The 15,682-nt window shown below is 50.2% G+C and overlaps 2 protein-coding genes and 2 pseudogenes across 4 annotated transcripts; 2 read left to right on the top strand and 2 right to left on the bottom strand.

Annotated features, from left to right (window-relative positions):
• Positions 1 to 478: 478 nt before the first annotated feature.
• On the top strand, positions 479 to 6,601 carry LOC308429100 (putative methyltransferase C9orf114 homolog; the record flags this gene model as incomplete). Its single annotated transcript, XM_080927756.1, has 12 exons — positions 479 to 514; positions 947 to 992; positions 1,188 to 1,316; positions 2,449 to 2,608; positions 3,179 to 3,268; positions 3,357 to 3,406; positions 3,549 to 3,679; positions 4,619 to 4,691; positions 4,787 to 4,885; positions 5,330 to 5,432; positions 5,548 to 5,695; positions 6,388 to 6,601. 12 exons carry the CDS (start codon positions 479 to 481, stop codon positions 6,454 to 6,456), a joined length of 1,134 nt encoding a protein of 377 aa, XP_080783882.1. The 3' UTR covers positions 6,457 to 6,601.
• ENDOG (endonuclease G) lies at positions 6,460 to 8,930 on the bottom strand. The gene is made up of 3 exons (XM_080927757.1): positions 8,337 to 8,930; positions 7,553 to 7,662; positions 6,460 to 6,875 (listed from the first exon to the last, which is right to left on the bottom strand). Exons 1-3 carry the CDS (start codon positions 8,826 to 8,828, stop codon positions 6,599 to 6,601), a joined length of 879 nt encoding a protein of 292 aa, XP_080783883.1. The 5' UTR covers positions 8,829 to 8,930; the 3' UTR covers positions 6,460 to 6,598.
• An 864-nt stretch (positions 8,931 to 9,794) lies between these two features.
• Positions 9,795 to 11,138, bottom strand: LOC308429358 (hsp90 co-chaperone Cdc37-like; annotated as a pseudogene). Its single transcript has one exon. The product of its transcript is annotated as a hsp90 co-chaperone Cdc37-like (transcript).
• Positions 11,139 to 11,689: 551 nt separating this feature from the next.
• Positions 11,690 to 12,294, top strand: LOC308428810 (phosphoglycerate mutase 1-like; annotated as a pseudogene). The gene has a single exon. The product of its transcript is annotated as a phosphoglycerate mutase 1-like (transcript).
• The last annotated feature ends 3,388 nt before the right edge of the window (positions 12,295 to 15,682 follow it).

The raw sequence follows: 15,682 nt of genomic DNA, 5'->3' as shown, positions 1-15,682 counted from the left end.
ACACACAAAGAAATAAATCAAATTGATAAAGAATAAAGTCTGGACAAGGCTGGGACTATAGCTCACTGGTGGAACACTTGATTTAGCAGGCATCAGGCCCTTATTTGGATTCCCAGGAAACTAAATGAACGGATGAATAGAAAGAAAGTGCAAATGAACTGGATTAACTACTCCTAGTAGTAATTAGATCCAGTAGGGTCTCCTTACATAAAACATGGAAGCTGAATATTTTCACGGTACCAGTCAAAAGGGCGGCACATGAGCCTTACTGTATTCAGGACAGCTTGGTGCTGTGAACTCGTTACCCTGGAGACAGGGTACCAATGCTGCAGCAAGCATAGACCGCCAGGCTGTGCTCCACCTCAGCCCGGCTCCCAGGATACGCCCACGCTCCGCTGGGTCTCTGATTGGGCAGCTCTGCAGAGGTGTGGCCGGAAGAGGCGGGGCTGATTGACAGACGCGCGGTGTTCCTGGAAGCATGGCGGAGCGCCCGAGGAAGCGTCCGTGTGGCCCGGTAGGTAGCGGACCGATGGGTTCCGGGCTAGGCCCGGGAGCTGCCGCGTCTCACGGTGGTGTGCTGGCCTGGGTCTTCTGCTCCCTTCTCGCTCTTCGCCCGAGGCCTGAGCTTGCGTGGTTAGCTGATCCGATATACATTCATTCGTAGGGCGACAGTGTTCTGAGTCTTCTCTTGGCTTGTTCTCTGATTCCTAGGGTGACTTTATGAACAAGCCTTCCCTCAGTTTCTTCCTTTGTCCCATGGAATTCATTCCTCAACTTCCCGGTTGCTTACTGTGCGGGTCCTGAACCCAGGCTTTGTGCACAGCGAGTCCCTGTGTACTTACACCCTTCCTGATTTTGGGAGAGTCAGATGGCGGGAGACTCGCGGCGATGCTCCCCTCTTACGTGTGCGTTCACCCTTTCAGTCTTCCTCCTTCCTTCCTTGCAGGGTGAGCACGGCCAAAGGATTGAATGGCGAAAATGGAAGCAGCAGAGTAAGTAAGGGCTGAGGACGGGTTGGGCAAGCGTCCTGAACCCTTCCTTCCCACAAACAACCTAATGCCCCGCCAAACCCTCTGTGGGTCTCAGTGTATCTAAGTGGAGCTGCAGCTTATCCGGAACCCAGGCTGGCCCAGTGAGAGGGAACTCTCCTCACTATGCCAGTCCCTCTTCTCTCACTAATTAACCAGAGAAAGAAGAGAAAAAAAAGTGGAAGGACCTCAAGATGATGAAAAAACTGGAGCGGCAGCGTGCCCAGGAGGAACAGGCTAAGCGCCAAGAAGAGGAGGAAGAGGCGGCAGCACAGAGGAGCAACCAAGGTAAGCAACTGTGGGTCCTGGGGACGACACATGTTGTGGCCTGCAGCAGACTCTAAGAACCTGCTCCTAGCTCAGACCACTTGATTGAAATTTAATTTCATATCCAGAGACACCAAGCATCCATTCAGGGTCCCTGGAAATGATGTCCAAGTACCTCCTCCTTCTGATAAAGAAACCATAGGAGGGGAAGAATGTGGTAGATCCTCCACAGCCAGGCAACCTATCTCAGCTACCCCATCACTTATGTGACTGCAGGAGGGATACATATATGACTTTACTGGGTGACAGACCATACTCTTGTAAATGGGAAGGTCATTGTTTCCAGGATCATGTGTTTGTCTGGGTACCAGTCTGTAGAGGCTCATAGATCAAGGAAAAACGTATGTTGTACGCAGATTAAATATATTCAAATGAGTTCAGCTTGGTATCTTAAATCTGTAATTTCCCTCCCTTGGGAAAGTGATACAGGAAGATGTATGAGAGTAATCTATGGACTACAGTAAGACTTCCCCATTGCAAAAGGAAAACAAACAAAAACACCAAACAGTGATTTTAAAATATCAATTAAATCCATAGGTGTGGATCCTATAGGTAGATTGAAGACTTGATGCTTCCTGGAGTTTATATAATATCAAGTGCTTATAATACTTTTGCTTTTTTTAAGTTGTATTTATGTGTTTTACATATATGATTGTTTTGTCTGCATGCACAACTGAAAATGAGAAAAAGGCTTTGGATTCCATGGATCTGTAGTTTTAAATAATTGTGAGCCACCATGTGAGTGCTGGGAATTGATCTCAGGACCTGTGGAAGAACAGCCAGATTTTAGCTGTTCTCACCCACACTTGACAGCTGGTAAGCTGAGGTATCTTATCTTTGAGCCAGGATATAGGCCAGTGCTGCTGACCACCGCCTCTTGACCTCACCCTCTGGGCTCTCTTATTTTAAGAATCCTTGGATGCTTTAGTTCCTGAAGAGACTGAAGTCAAGAGAAGGGAGTTGGATCTAGCTTGATGATCTCAAAATATCTCCTAATCAGTCAGTTCTCTTCCTGTGAGCCATGGGGGCATGCAAGGGAGGGGAAGCCCACAGCCTGTTAGGCTGACTAAGGAATGCCCCCTGCCTCTGCTAGGACGGCCTTACACTCTGAGTGTGGCCCTGCCAGGCTCCATCCTGGACAACGCCCAGTCACCTGAGCTCCGTACCTACCTGGCTGGCCAGATCGCCAGAGCCTGCACCATCTTCTGTGTGGATGAGATTGTGGTGTTCGATGAGGAGGGCCAAGACACCAAGTGAGAGTCTTTGGGGAGAGGGGAGGCCCAGCAGGGGTGGCTATGGCTTTGTCCTGCTCCTTGTTACCTGCCTGGCTGCCTGGGAGGAGCTCTCAAAAACAGCTGCAGAAGCACCTTTTCTGTCCCTTGGTGCTACAGATTGGACTCAGGGTTTTACACATGCTCTATTCTGAAGCTACATGTCACTCAACACTTACCTGGTTTGGGTTTTGTTTAACATTTCTTTATGGTGCTTATATACAAACACCTGTGTAGTTATGGAGATTGGAAGGCAACTTAAGCCAAGTACTGGTGGCCCACGCCTTTCATCCCAGCACTCTGGAGGCAGAGGTAGGCGGGTCTCTGAGAGTTCAAAGCCAGCCTGGTCTACAGAGCAAGGTCTGAGACTGCCAGGGCTACACCAAGAAACCTGTCTCCAAAAAACAAGTGGGAAAAGAGTCAGGTCATGGAGTCTCCTTTCTTGATGGGTTCTGAGCATGAAATTTAGGTTTTTAGGATTGGAAGCATGATAAGCCATCTGAGCAGCCCAGCACTTGGATCTTGAGGTGAGGCCTGTCTTAATTTTTCCAGGAGTGTGGAAGGAGAATTCAGGGGTGTTGGGAAAAAGGGGCAGGCATGTGTCCAGCTAGCCCGAATCCTGCAGTACCTGGAGTGTCCACAGTAAGTATGAGGTGAGGGTAGTGTCACCTTTGAGGTAGCTGGGAGGCAGCATCCCCAGGACTATCCTGACAGCTGCATTCCTCCCTAGGTATCTGAGAAAGGCATTCTTCCCCAAGCACCAGGATCTGCAGTTTGCAGGTACAGCTAGTATGCCTGGCCCATCTCTCATGGCTCATCCTGAGGCACTGAGAAATCATCCAGCCTCACAGACAGATTCAGGTGGGAAAGCAGGCTGGGAATAGAGCCAGGCCCTGACATCCTCCTGTTGTTCCCTACCCAGGAATCCTCAACCCCTTGGACAGCCCTCACCACATGCGTCAGGATGAAGAATCTGAGTTCCGAGAAGGTGTCGTAGTGGACCGGCCCACCAAGGCTGGCCATGGCTCTTTGGTCAACTGTGGAATGAAGAAGGTAGGAGTGGGAAGGCAGGCTGTGGTACACTTGAGGACACTTGTTAGCTATGAAAGACAGGTAAGGACACATGAATGAGACCTGGACTCCAGGCCTGCTGTGAAACACCGGTTAACCCAAAGTAGGGCTTGAGAGAAGAGCCCCTTGAGGCTGGAGAGGTGGATACTCTTGCAGAGAACCCACATTCAGTATCCAGAACCCATGTGGTGGTGCACAAACCACCTGTAACTCCAGTTCCAGGGATCTGGTGCCCTCTTGTGGCCTCCATGGGCCCAGGACATGAGCATGATGCTCTGGCACACGTGCAGCCAGAATACCCACACACGTGGATAAGCATGGAGAAGGAACCGCACTGGACTTGTTAGCCGTGTCATGTTCCCATAATGCTGTGTTCCCAGCTTTGCTATTTTTGAGGTTAGAAAATTTAGAATTTTTTCATTTTTAGTCTATGTGTGTCTGAGATTGTGTTGGTCAATAGGCACATGCCAAGGAATGAATGTGAGGTCAAAGGACAACTTGGCAGGTGCTAGTTCCCCCACTATGTGGGAATTGAACTCAGGTCATCAGGCTTGGGGGCAGGAGCCTTTACCTGGGGAACCTCGACAGATCGAGTGTAGCCTGTTTATAGAGTCTGCTACTGAGGAAACTGAGACAGACTCACAGGGATTAACTGATTCCTCAGACTCCTCCCACTAACACATGGCAAAGCTTCCACACATAGGAAACGGATTTCATCTCTGCGTAGACACTGACTCTCTCCGCTTCGTAAGCCCTGGGCTTCCATTTCTGACCAATGCCCTGTGATAATTGTTCCGTGTGAACAGTCCCTCTTAGCAGGTCCCACCCACTGCCAGAAACAGGGTGGCTGGTTGACCTGGGATCTCTGAGAACATTCTCCCCTTTGTGGTGTGGCACTCACTTCCTCTAGCTTCTCTTCAGGAAGTGAAGATTGACAAGAAACTGGACCCTGGGCTTCGGGTGACCGTGCGGCTGAACCAGCAGCAGCTCCCAGGTACTGGGGCTTCCTCGGCCTCTACAGCTGCCCGGCTTAGAGCCGCCTCCTCCCTCCCTGTCTCCTCTGTCTTCATAGCCTGTTTTGTTTCCCAGAATGCAAGACGTACAAAGGAACAGTCGTGTCATCACAGGACCCCCGCACCAAAGCTGGTCTCTACTGGGGCTACACTGTCCGGCTGGCCTCCTGCCTCAGTAAGAACTAAGGTCCCTTGAATGTCCATCTGTGAAACCCACAAGTCAGATCAGGGTCTGTCCTACCAGACGGTATGTGTAGGTGGTGCCTCCTCTGGTCTCTGGATGTCTCCGTGAGTGCTAAGAGCATCTGAGAACAGGATGTACTTGGCCCCTGTCCTGCTGCAGTCTCAGCACTAGGGGGGCCGGCACAAGAACCTCACTTTCTGAGACCAGCTTAGATATGTAAGAGTGAGCCCTTGCTGTCTCAAGACAAGTATGGCTGCTGAACGTTGTCTGGGGCTTGGGAGCTCTTCCCTCCCTACCCTGAATGTTCCCCAGCCAAGGTTGACTTCCTAAGAGCAGTAGATGCCTTCTTTACGTGACTTCTCACACCACCTGACCCTGCACTATGCTATACACACAGCCGAGAGCAAGACCCCACTGAACCTGCCCCACCCCCAGGTGCTGTGTTTGCTGAGGCTCCCTTCCAGGATGGGTATGACCTGACCATTGGGACATCAGAACGTGGCTCCAACGTGGCCTCTGCCCAGCTGCCCAACTTTAGGTGAGTCCTGCTTGGAACAGGAACCGGTCCTACTCTACAGGGGTTAGGGACTTTAAGCTCTGGAGACTGCAGTCAGTGGAGCCTTGAAGTCAGTATCTCCCTCTCTGGGTACCAGGCATGCTCTTGTGGTGTTCGGAGGCCTGCAAGGGTTAGAAGCTGCAGTGGATGCTGATCCGAACCTTGAAGTGGCTGACCCCAGTGTCCTCTTCGACTTTTATGTCAACACATGCCCTAGCCAGGGCAGCCGTACCATTCGCACCGAGGTGAGCCGCAGCCACAGGCACCCAGTTCTTGTAGCCCACCCGGCATGCCTTTTCTAAGGTTTACTTATGTATGTTTTGTCTGCATGTACTCGTGTACATCAGAAGGCATCAGAGCCCCTGGAACTACAGGTGTCGACAGTTATGAACTGTCATGTGGATTCTGAGAACTGAACTCAGGACTTCCGGAAAATCAGCCAGTGCTCTTAACCACTGAGCCATCTCTCCAGCCCCATCTCATTAGCTTTTCCGAAGCTGGGATCTTTACCACAGCAAACCAGTGGCAGGGACTGGATACAAGAGGCATAAGAGTTGCAGTCCTGGCCCTGGAGTGGAGTCCCGTGTTCCTAGGCTGAGGGACCCGGGTGATCGGTCGGTCCCTCCAGGTGTTAGGGGAAAGTGTGCCAGAAGATCCTGGCATCCACAGGATCTATGCAACCATCTTCGAGGCTAACCTGGGATGCCGTCCCTGTGGATATTGTGGGGAGGCTCTGAGTCGGCCTCAGGGGCAGTGACTGCAGATGGGCAGCCCCAGTCTCCCTGCTTCTGAAGTCCTGCCCATGCCACTAATTACTGGCCACCCGGTCATCTTTTATCCTTCTTGGCCCTGAGGTAGGCCCCACATGGGGCTCTGAAAATGAGAAGCTGGGAAGGCTGCCTGGCTACCAGGTCCCAACCAACTTCTTCTCTTCCAGGAGGCCATACTGATCTCGCTGGCTGCTCTGCAGCCTGGCCTCACCCAGGTGGGGTCACGGCCCACTTGACAGCTTTCTGGATCCAAGATGCAGATGAAGCAGCAAGACAGAGGATCACGGGGGAGCAGAGATGGTCAGGACTTCTCTCCAAAAATAACTGCCTTTAATGTGAGCCCGCCCCATCTCCCCAGAGTCCTCAGTGAGTCCACTGTCACTTGCAAGTGATAACCTTGAGGTTTCCGGCACGAGCCATAATATTGGGCACAAAGAGCAGCCCCGAGGCCCGCTCGATGCTCTCGATGGGCACCAGGAACCGCTCCAGAGGGATATTCTCATCCACGGGGGCATTGGGCATCACGTAGGAATGCAGCTCGATTTGCCCACTGGCTGACTCCAGGATCAGCACCTTGAAGAAGTGTGTGGGCACTGCCACATGGTTCTTCCCAATAACCTGGTACTTCACATAGTACTTCCCATCAATCTCGGGCCTGTGGATAGACCCAGGCACACATGGCCAAGAGGCCTAGTTAGATACAATGCCACCTCTTCCAGGAAGCTTTCCCTGACCTAACTTTCAACAAGGAGTTTGTGCTGTGCCTGGTTCCTCCTTGGATCTGGGAACTATGTAATGTGGAGACCAACACTTAACCCTCTGCTTTTCTGTCAAAGACCAGTTCAGACAGAATGGGTGTCAATAAATTCGGTTAGAGGAATGAGTTCTAATGAGTTCTCTGGACCTTGATGCTCACCCATGCTCACCTGACTATAACCTGTACCATATGCAGTACACCAGACTAGCATGAGTGGGTGGCCATGATGGGGAGTCCCAGCCCCAGCCTGGCATTCAGCGGAGGCCACACTGAATGGCCTGTAGCTTCTAGTTTCCTCAGTAGCTGCTGCCTCTTAGAGCCTGTGCTGCTGATACTTCCTGCTGCTGTCCAGAGGAGCTCAGCTCACTTGCCTGGCGAATACTTAGAGCAGATCAGAGGCAAAGGTGAGAGCCTTGTGTAGCAATGGGTTACAGGTGAGGCATGTCAGAGGTGGGGGCAAAGGCAGGTGTGAGGCCAGGCATCTATGGGCACTGCAGAGTTCTAGGCCAACCAAAGGTCTCTTGCTACAGTGAAACAGAAAGCTCAAGATTGGAGAACAGGAGCTAGAGGCTCACCTGGGCAGGAAAAGAGGCCCTGTGCAGACATAGACGTTTTGGTAAGTCCGAGTCAGGCTGCGGCTATACTTCTCAAGGTTGTTCCAGGCATTCTGGTTGAGATGTGGCACCTGGGGGGAGAAGGGAGGCTCAGGAGCACCCCTGGACCCTCCATTAGGGAAGTCCCAGGTCCTAAGGTCCGTGCCCAAACATTCAAAGGACAAAGCCTCACAGAATGGGTCACTCCTTGAGGCCCTGTGACTACAGGCCTTGAGCCAGTGCTGGCCACACTCCCTAGCACTCCAAATCCCTAAGCTTTCCCCAACTCAAAGGAGGAAGGAGGGAACATGAGTCATTCAGAGACCCCTAAGGTCCCTTGAAACTCCCAAACAGGCTCTAAAAAAGGCAAAGGGGCTGGACAGTGGTGGTGAGCACCTTTAATGCCGGCACTCGGGAGGTAGAGGCAGGCAGATCTCTTTGAGTTCCAGGACAGCCTGGGCTACACAGAGAAACCTTGTCTGGATAAAAGGGTGGGGGCTCCTGTTCATCTCCATCCACTGGATGGATGTCCCAGGAACCTACTTCACAGTCAAGACCCTGCTGGGAGCAGGTGCCTTGCTAACAAAGTGTCCTAGCGGCTTGACTGGCATTGCTGCAGCCAATCACTGCTTCCCACGGGAGGATGAAGGGGGATGAACCCGGGACTCTCCAGTGGGACCGTAGGAGTCCTTGCTCCCGCCACTGTGCACGTGTAAAGTAAGATCTAAGCGCTGCAACCAGGCGAGTGATCAGGGTCCGGGACTACCTGAGGCGCTATGTTGCTCAGGTAGAAGGTGTCGTCCATGGCCTTCTGACTCCAGCGGTGATTGGCGGCGGCGGCCAAGTGGCCGCGGTCAAAGCCACTGCCCCGGTAGTCCTCATTGGTGGCGCGGTGGTACCTGTGCACGGAGTCGTCCTCGCGGAAGTCGCAGGCGCGACGGTCCCCGTCGCCACGGAGCCGCTCGGGCCTCAGCTGCTCCAACACCCAGAGGGCACCGCGCGTGCGCGGGTCGTAGCTCAGCACGTAGGACTCACGGCTCCGGAGCTGCGCCACGCCGGGCAGCCCGTACCTGGCCAACTCCCCGGTGCCCCCCGCAGGTCCCCCTGGCAGCGCAGGAAGATCGGCCGCGACCACCGGCAACATGGGCACTCGGCCCAGCAGCCCCGGCGCTTTGTCCTCTCGCCGCCACCAATGCTCTACCGTGGCGCCCAGCCCGGCGCCCAGTGCCAGGGTCAGGCCGGCCCGCAGCGCGCGCATGCCTATCGGAGGACCAGGACACTTACAGATATTCGTAAAACCTCAAGTAGCGTGTGCCGTTGTCCCCCACGCCCTTCAGCAGCCCGTTTAAGACGCGGCTGGGGCCTGGTACCGCCCTACTCGCTTGCCATTGGTCGCTCCACGTCTGGCTCCGCCTCGCCTCGTACGCCTCACGTGGCCCTGGGTAATCTAGTTGCTTTTAAACAGGACAGAACCGTAAATCTGTCAGACCCCTCCTGCCACCAAATGAGCTAAGGATTCCTCTAGATTGACAAACGGAAGAACGCAGGTGAAGGCGGTGGCTGCTGATCGAATCGAAGCTGCCTGGAATCGAAGCTTGCTAGTTAGAGAAAAAAGCTATTCTAGGGTCTTAACTTTTCAACCCGCTTAATGGGTTGGGCCTGGGAAGTACGTTAGGCCAGTGTTTCCTGCCCATAGGACAGGAGTTGGTTAAGGATATTTCCTGAATATCAAATGAAACAGTATTTAACCTATGAATATTTTAAGACAGCAACTTCCTTACTACCTTTTAAGATGGAGAAAGAACAATATATAAAAAAATGTGAAGAAAATAGAGCTGAGAGTGTAGCGTCAGAGCTACACTCATTAGCATGAGACAAAACCAATTATACATTAAAAGGTAATTGTTGGAGGGCGCTGGAGAGATGGCTCAGCGGTTAAGAGCATTCAATAACTGCTCTTCCACAGATCCTGAGTTCAATACCCAACAACCACAGAGTGGCTCACAACCATGGGATCCAATGTCCTCTTCTTCTTCTTTTTTTTTTTCCCAGCACCTGGAACTGTTTATTGGACATTGTTGCCAGTTGCAGGACAGAAAGCTAGACAGAAGAAAAACAGTGACCATAGACCCATAGGGACAGACCCTGCCCAGATAGGGACATGTGTGTCCCCAACCCGGTGGACCAACCTGGCAACTGCTGCCCCTCCCCAGACCCCCAGGACTTTGGCATAACGCTGATGGGGGTGGGGGGGGGCTGCAGACAACAGAGCCCCTCAACCCAAAGCAGAGAATCTGATGAGTACTGGGGACAGGCTGGAGGAGAGGGGACATGGGGCAGGCCATGGACCAGGATGTGAGGAGCAGCAGAAGTGAAGAAGTCGCGAGCTAGGGACATGGTGGCTAGGTTTCCTTTTCTGAAGAAGGGTCACGCACTGACGTCTTTCTCGTTGCCCCTTTGGGGACAGCTTCCAGCAATGGGTCCCCGGGCCCGCCTCCTCCCCCTCCTTGGCCTCACCAGACTTGGAGTTGGGGACCCAGAGGCCAGAATCGATGCAACGCTGCATGTGATACTTGGCATCAGTGGGATCCATCTTGCTGATGGCGTCTTGCAGCATCTGTACGTCCTTCACATCAAAGCACTTCTGCAGCTCCTCAGGCAGAGATTCGTAGACCTCCACGGGGTCCAGGCCTAGCCTCTTCTTGTGCTCCTCCTCCTCATACTCCATGGCCTTCTCTATTCAAAGCTTGGCGCGGCCCCTCACACGCTCCTTAAAGGCCTCCAGTTCATACTTGAAGTCCTCCATGTACTGCTGGTCAGCGGTCTTGATCTTGGTGAAAAACTGCCGGAAGCAGGCACGGGGATCAACCTTCAGACTCTTGGCCAACTCCAGAATAAACTGCATCGCCATGGTCTGGTGAGCCACCTGCTCCATCCGTGCACATTTCTCCTCCACTTCTAGGTCAATTCAAACAGGTAGTTGGCTGTTTCCTCACACACCAGGTGAACATTGTCTGACAGGTATTTCTGGCTGTCATCCCAGCGGTGGAGCATGCCAAAATGTTTGATCTGTTTCTCGTATTTTTCAACGAAGGTCTTGTGTTTCTGCTCCCTCGGCTCCTCTGGGTCTTCCTCTGCCTTCTCAGGCTTGGTATTGACCATGCTCTTGCTAATAAAGCCATCTTTGCTGAGTGTGTCCACATTCCAGGGCATGTTCTCCTTTTTGCGCATGTCCTCCAGCTTCTGCTCCCAGCTTCGCTCCTCCTTGCGCAGCTGCTGGGCCTCAGCTCGAAGCCGCTCAAGCTCCCCCGGCCACCGCCCTCGGCCACCTCCAGCTCCTTCAGCTTACGTTGGCACTCGGCTACCTTGCGCTTACATTCCCTGCAGCCCCGGTCCAGTTCCTCTTTCTCCTTCTGAAACTGCTCCATGCGTTCCACCTGGGCCTGGTGCCGCCAGCGGAAGAGGCTGGCCGTGTCTATGTTGGGGTGCGTCTCGTCCTCATCGTCCGACACCTCGATGTGATCCCAAACGCTGTAGTCCACCATCTTAGCTTCAAAGGCCCGGACTGGCTCCCGGGTCTCCACACGGCCGGGCGCTGAACAGGGACCCACAAGGGCTAGCCAATGTCCTCTTCTGATGTGTTTGAAGACAGCTACTCATCTAACTAGAATAAATCTTTTAAAAAAAGATAAATTGCAAAATAGGGCATCTACAGGTGTTCACAGCAGGCGTTGATGGTCGTTTTATGGGTGGTAGATGCTTGAGTTATAAAGGGTTTGGCTGCAAGTTGTTCATTGGTTTTGATCAGGGATAAAACAAAGCATAGGAATTTAAACACCCTCTCTTTTCTCTCTTCCGTTTTCTTTCTTAGGGAAAGGGAAAGGGGATGAAAAGGGAGATGTAGGAATCTTATAGAAATAATAGGAAAAGGGGGTAGAATATCGAATCTACTCTTAAACCAAAAAACCATGTGAACATTTTACAACCAGTACTCTTATATCAGTATAGATCTTTGAGGGAGCTGGAGAGATGGCTCAGTGGTTAAGAGCACTGACTGCGGGGGTCTGCCAGGAGAATCTCAGCCTTCCTCAGTTGCTGCGGCAGCCTCTGTCTGTCGCTATGGCTGCCTACAAGCTGGTGCTGTCAGGCATGGCGAGAGCGCCTGGGACCTGGAGAACCGCTTCAGTGGCTGGTACGACGCCGACCTGAGCCCGGCGGACCATGAGGAGGCGAAGAGCAGGCATAGCGAGATGCTGGCTATGAGTTTGACATCTGCTTCACCTCTGTTCAAAGAGAGCAATCCGAACCCTCTGGACAGTCCTGGATGCCATTGACCAGATGTGGTTGCCGGTGGTCAGGACTTTGTGCCTCAATGAGCAACACTATGGGGGTCTGACAGGTCTCAATAAAGCAGAAACTGCTGCTAAGCACGGTGAGGCACAGGTAAAGATCTGGAGACGATCTTACGATGTCCCACCACGTCCAATGGAGCCTGATCATCCCTTCTACAGCAACATCAGCAAGGATCGCAGGTTCGCAGACCTTACAGAGGACCAGCTGCCCTCCTGTGAGAGCCTGAAGGACACTATTGCCAGAGCGCTGCCCTTCTGGAATGAAGAAATTGTCCCCCAGATCAAAGAGGGGGAAAGGATCTTGATTGCTGCCCATGGCATCGGGGCATCGTCAAGCATCTGGAGGCTCTCTCAGAAGAGGCAATTAGGTAACAGAGGGCATAGTCATTCCAGTGGAGAGTGAAAGTAACCTCATGATGATTTAAAAGACTCTACTTTCTCTCCCACTCTAAAGGAGCTGCTGGCCCCAGAAAGTTGGGATCAGTCTTGTCAAGTCTATGTGTTACATTTACTTTTATTTTAAATAAAGTACATATACATATATCAGCACACAAAAGCAACTCTGAGATTGCTGGTGGCAGTTGAAACAGTCCTGTGTGGTCACCGGAAAAGCCATTCCCCATATCAAATGGGAGAAACTCCTTATACCTCTTGCTGTGTTTGGACCCCTTTGCCTTGTTTTGTAGAGGTGAAGGGCCCCTTGATCATGTCCAAGTTTTTGTTTTTCACTGTTGTTCCAGCTGCTTGACCCTACTGTGTAGGTTCAGAACTCATTTGGGCATAACAACTAAGTCTCTTTCCAGATCAGTATAATAAAGGAGTGATGTGCAATAATAATAAAAAAAAAAAAAAAAAAAAAAAAAAAAAAAAAAGCACTGGCTGCTCTTCCAGAGGTCCTGAGTTCAATTCCCAGCAACCATATGGTGAGTCACAACCAGTTGGGGTCTGATGTTCTCTTCTGGTGTGCCAGAAGAGAAATACAGTATACTTATATATAATAAATAAATCTAAAAGAAAGTATAGATCTTTGTATATTGATACATATTGAGGTTATATTTTGTTACATTGGTATAGATCCTTGTATTTTGATGCAAAAGTTAAGGTTATTTTGTTACAACATACTATGTATACATGCTTTCAACTCTTATTTGAGGTATTGTATCTAGAGTTTTTTTTTTTTTTTTAATACAGAATAGAGTTTATTCAGGGGATGGGGAGGGGAGTTAAGAGGGTAGTAGAGGTAGAGAGGAGTAGAGAAGCAGAGGCTGGTCATGAACACGTGGAGAGAGGGGGGAAAGGAATAGGAAAAGGAGGGGCAAGTGGGGAGAGCAAGAGATAAAGAGGCCAAGAGAGTAAGAGGGTATCTAGAGGTTCTTAATAATGTATTGTGAAGTTCTAGTCCTTTAGAAAGCTGCCATTATACATTTCTCAGATAAATAAGAAATTCAAGTTAATAACCAGACAAACTTGTGGTCATGTTAGGTATTAGTCTAGTTAATTTCAATGAAATGTTTTAAAAGTTAATTAGATAGTAAATAGCCATAAACAAACAGTTTGCCTATTTATAAATGGTATGGATAGATGGTCTTCATAAACCTTGGAGACTTATGTAGTATGTCTTTTAAAGATGTTTTATTAATGTAAGACTTTTTTTGACAATGAGACAAGTCTGCTCTTGGTAGCACCCAATCTCACTTCAAAGAGGAAGATGAGCATCAGGAATTTCCTTCTGGTGTGGTGTTTGCTTCAATTGTGGCGAACTCTGGGGGGGGGGGGGAACTGCCCTTGCTTCAACTGCAGAAAGGATGCTGTCCAAAGTGAACAAACATGGGACCTGCCGAGCTTTGCAAGGACAAGGTGGGCCAGTCCTTCATAATTCCTGCTCCACAAAAGTTTGTCAGATACACTGGGCAAGAACCCCGAAGATAGATGCTCCAAAGTTAAAGAGATAATTTGGGGGGCCGTCCAGGCAGCCAGATCTTTTGTTATCTCTATTGTTCTAGAAGCTGGTTCCTGCACTTTGTGCCCATTCAGGGAACATTTATTCCTTCTCAAGTCTCTGATGCAGTTGAAGACTAGATAGTTGTAGTCTCACAACTAAGTTTAAGTTGTTTAGGATTTAAGATGTTTTGGGGCCTAAAAAGATGTTTTTAGGTTAGTAATACAAGTTATGATAGAAAAGTAGGTACAGAACTCTGAACTCACCAAAATAGTATAGATAATAAAGCACTTTATCCAAAGTTGCCAAATACAGATGGACTAGAGATTGTAATTTTTACTAGTTTTTGTAGTTGTTTCAGATTTGTTCTTACTGCATGCTGCTTATTATTGTATGAGAAAGAGCCTCTCTAGATAAAAAGAGGAAAGTGTTGGGGATTGGTCTGGTGCTGCTACGTAGAGCAGAGGGTTTCCATTCGATGGGATGGAGCACACGGCTGAGAGAAGTGCGCCCTGAGGACAGAGACTGAGAGCAGACAGAGCCAGGCAAAACTCAGAGTCAGTAACTTGGGGAGCACAGCGGGGAGACACTCAGGGTAGTATAGAAAAATAGATTGGGGTAATTGCCCAATAATTGTGCTAAAGCTAATTTTAAAAATTGATAAAACTCTGCTTCAATTACTGGAAGGGTGGTGGTGCTGGCCAGGTCATAGTAAGAACTAATACAGTTATTAAATACCATACAATAAGGCTCTAATCTTCCTCCTCTCCTAGCTAGTGGTTGGGGCTTAGAAGTGATTAGAGTCAAATAAAGGTTGAAAGAATGAATAGTAGAACCCAATAGAGTAAACCAAAAAAGTATGCCTGTAACCAAGCGCTTGCCTGGCGTGCACAAAGTCTGGGTTTGATTGGCAGCATCACATACACTAGATGTGGTGGTGCCAGCAGCACTGGGAAGTGGAAGAAGGTCACCAAGGAGAGGTGATGCATGCTCTTAGCCCTGGCACTCAGGAGGCAGGGGCAGCATGGTCTAAAAGCAAGTTCTAGGACAGCCAGAACCACACAGAGAATCCCTGTCTCAGATAACAAAAGAAAGGAAAAGGGAAAGAAAGAAAAGTTGCACTTGAGGAAAGAATCTATCATTAGTAATGTCTCTAGATTGTAGAGTACAGGAGACATGTGTTTTTTAATTATTTATTTTATGTAAGCACACTGTAGCTGTCTTCAGACACACCAGGTCCCATTACAGATGGTTGTGAGCCACCATGTGGTTGCTGGGAATTGAACTCAGGCCTTCTGGAAGAGCAGTCAGTGCTCTTAACCACAGAGCCATCTCTCCAGTCCCAGGAGACATGTTTTATCAGACTATATATATATAATTTAAATGGGGCCAGGAAGATGGCTCAGCAAGTAAAAGTGCTTGGCACTGAGCATGAGGGCCCGAGTTCAATCCCTTGCACCATGTTCTGCTGACATAAAAGCCAGATGTGGCAGCTAACATCTGTAATTCTATCGTTCCTAAACTGAGATTTGAGACAAGAGGCCTACAATCAATAGCAATAGTGGATGAAATGAGACTCTGCCTTCAAACAAAGCAAAGGAGGTGACTGGCTCCTGCACTCCTGCTTCAACGTACATTGTACCTGTGCATGGGCTGGCACAGGGGCATGCGTGCGTGTGTGCGCACATACAAACACATAAACACTAATGAACAGTAACTGGGCATAGTCATTTTCACCTGTAATCTCTGTGAGAAGCTGGGCCAGAATAAGCAGGAGTTTGAGGCCAGTCGGGTGACACTGCCTCACACACACACAAGCAG

The sequence above is a fragment of the Micromys minutus genome (assembly GCF_963924665.1).
Source record: "Micromys minutus genome assembly, chromosome: 13".
NCBI lineage: Eukaryota > Metazoa > Chordata > Mammalia > Rodentia > Muridae > Micromys > Micromys minutus.
The sequence above is the reverse complement of the archived record's forward strand: the minus strand, read 5'-3'. Positions and strand labels throughout refer to the sequence as shown.

Bases quoted from the DNA above. Each gene is read 5' to 3' on its own strand.
- ENDOG (XM_080927757.1), bottom strand. From the start codon at position 8,828: ATGCGCGCGCTGCGGGCCGGCCTGACCCTGGCACTGGGCGCCGGGCTG. The intron at 7,663-8,336 runs GTAGTCCCGGAC...TTCTCCCCCCAG, and splicing joins TGAGCAACATAGCGCCTCAG to GTGCCACATCTCAACCAGAA. The intron at 6,876-7,552 runs GTGAGCCTCTAG...GTCTATCCACAG, and splicing joins GGGCCTCTTTTCCTGCCCAG to GCCCGAGATTGATGGGAAGT.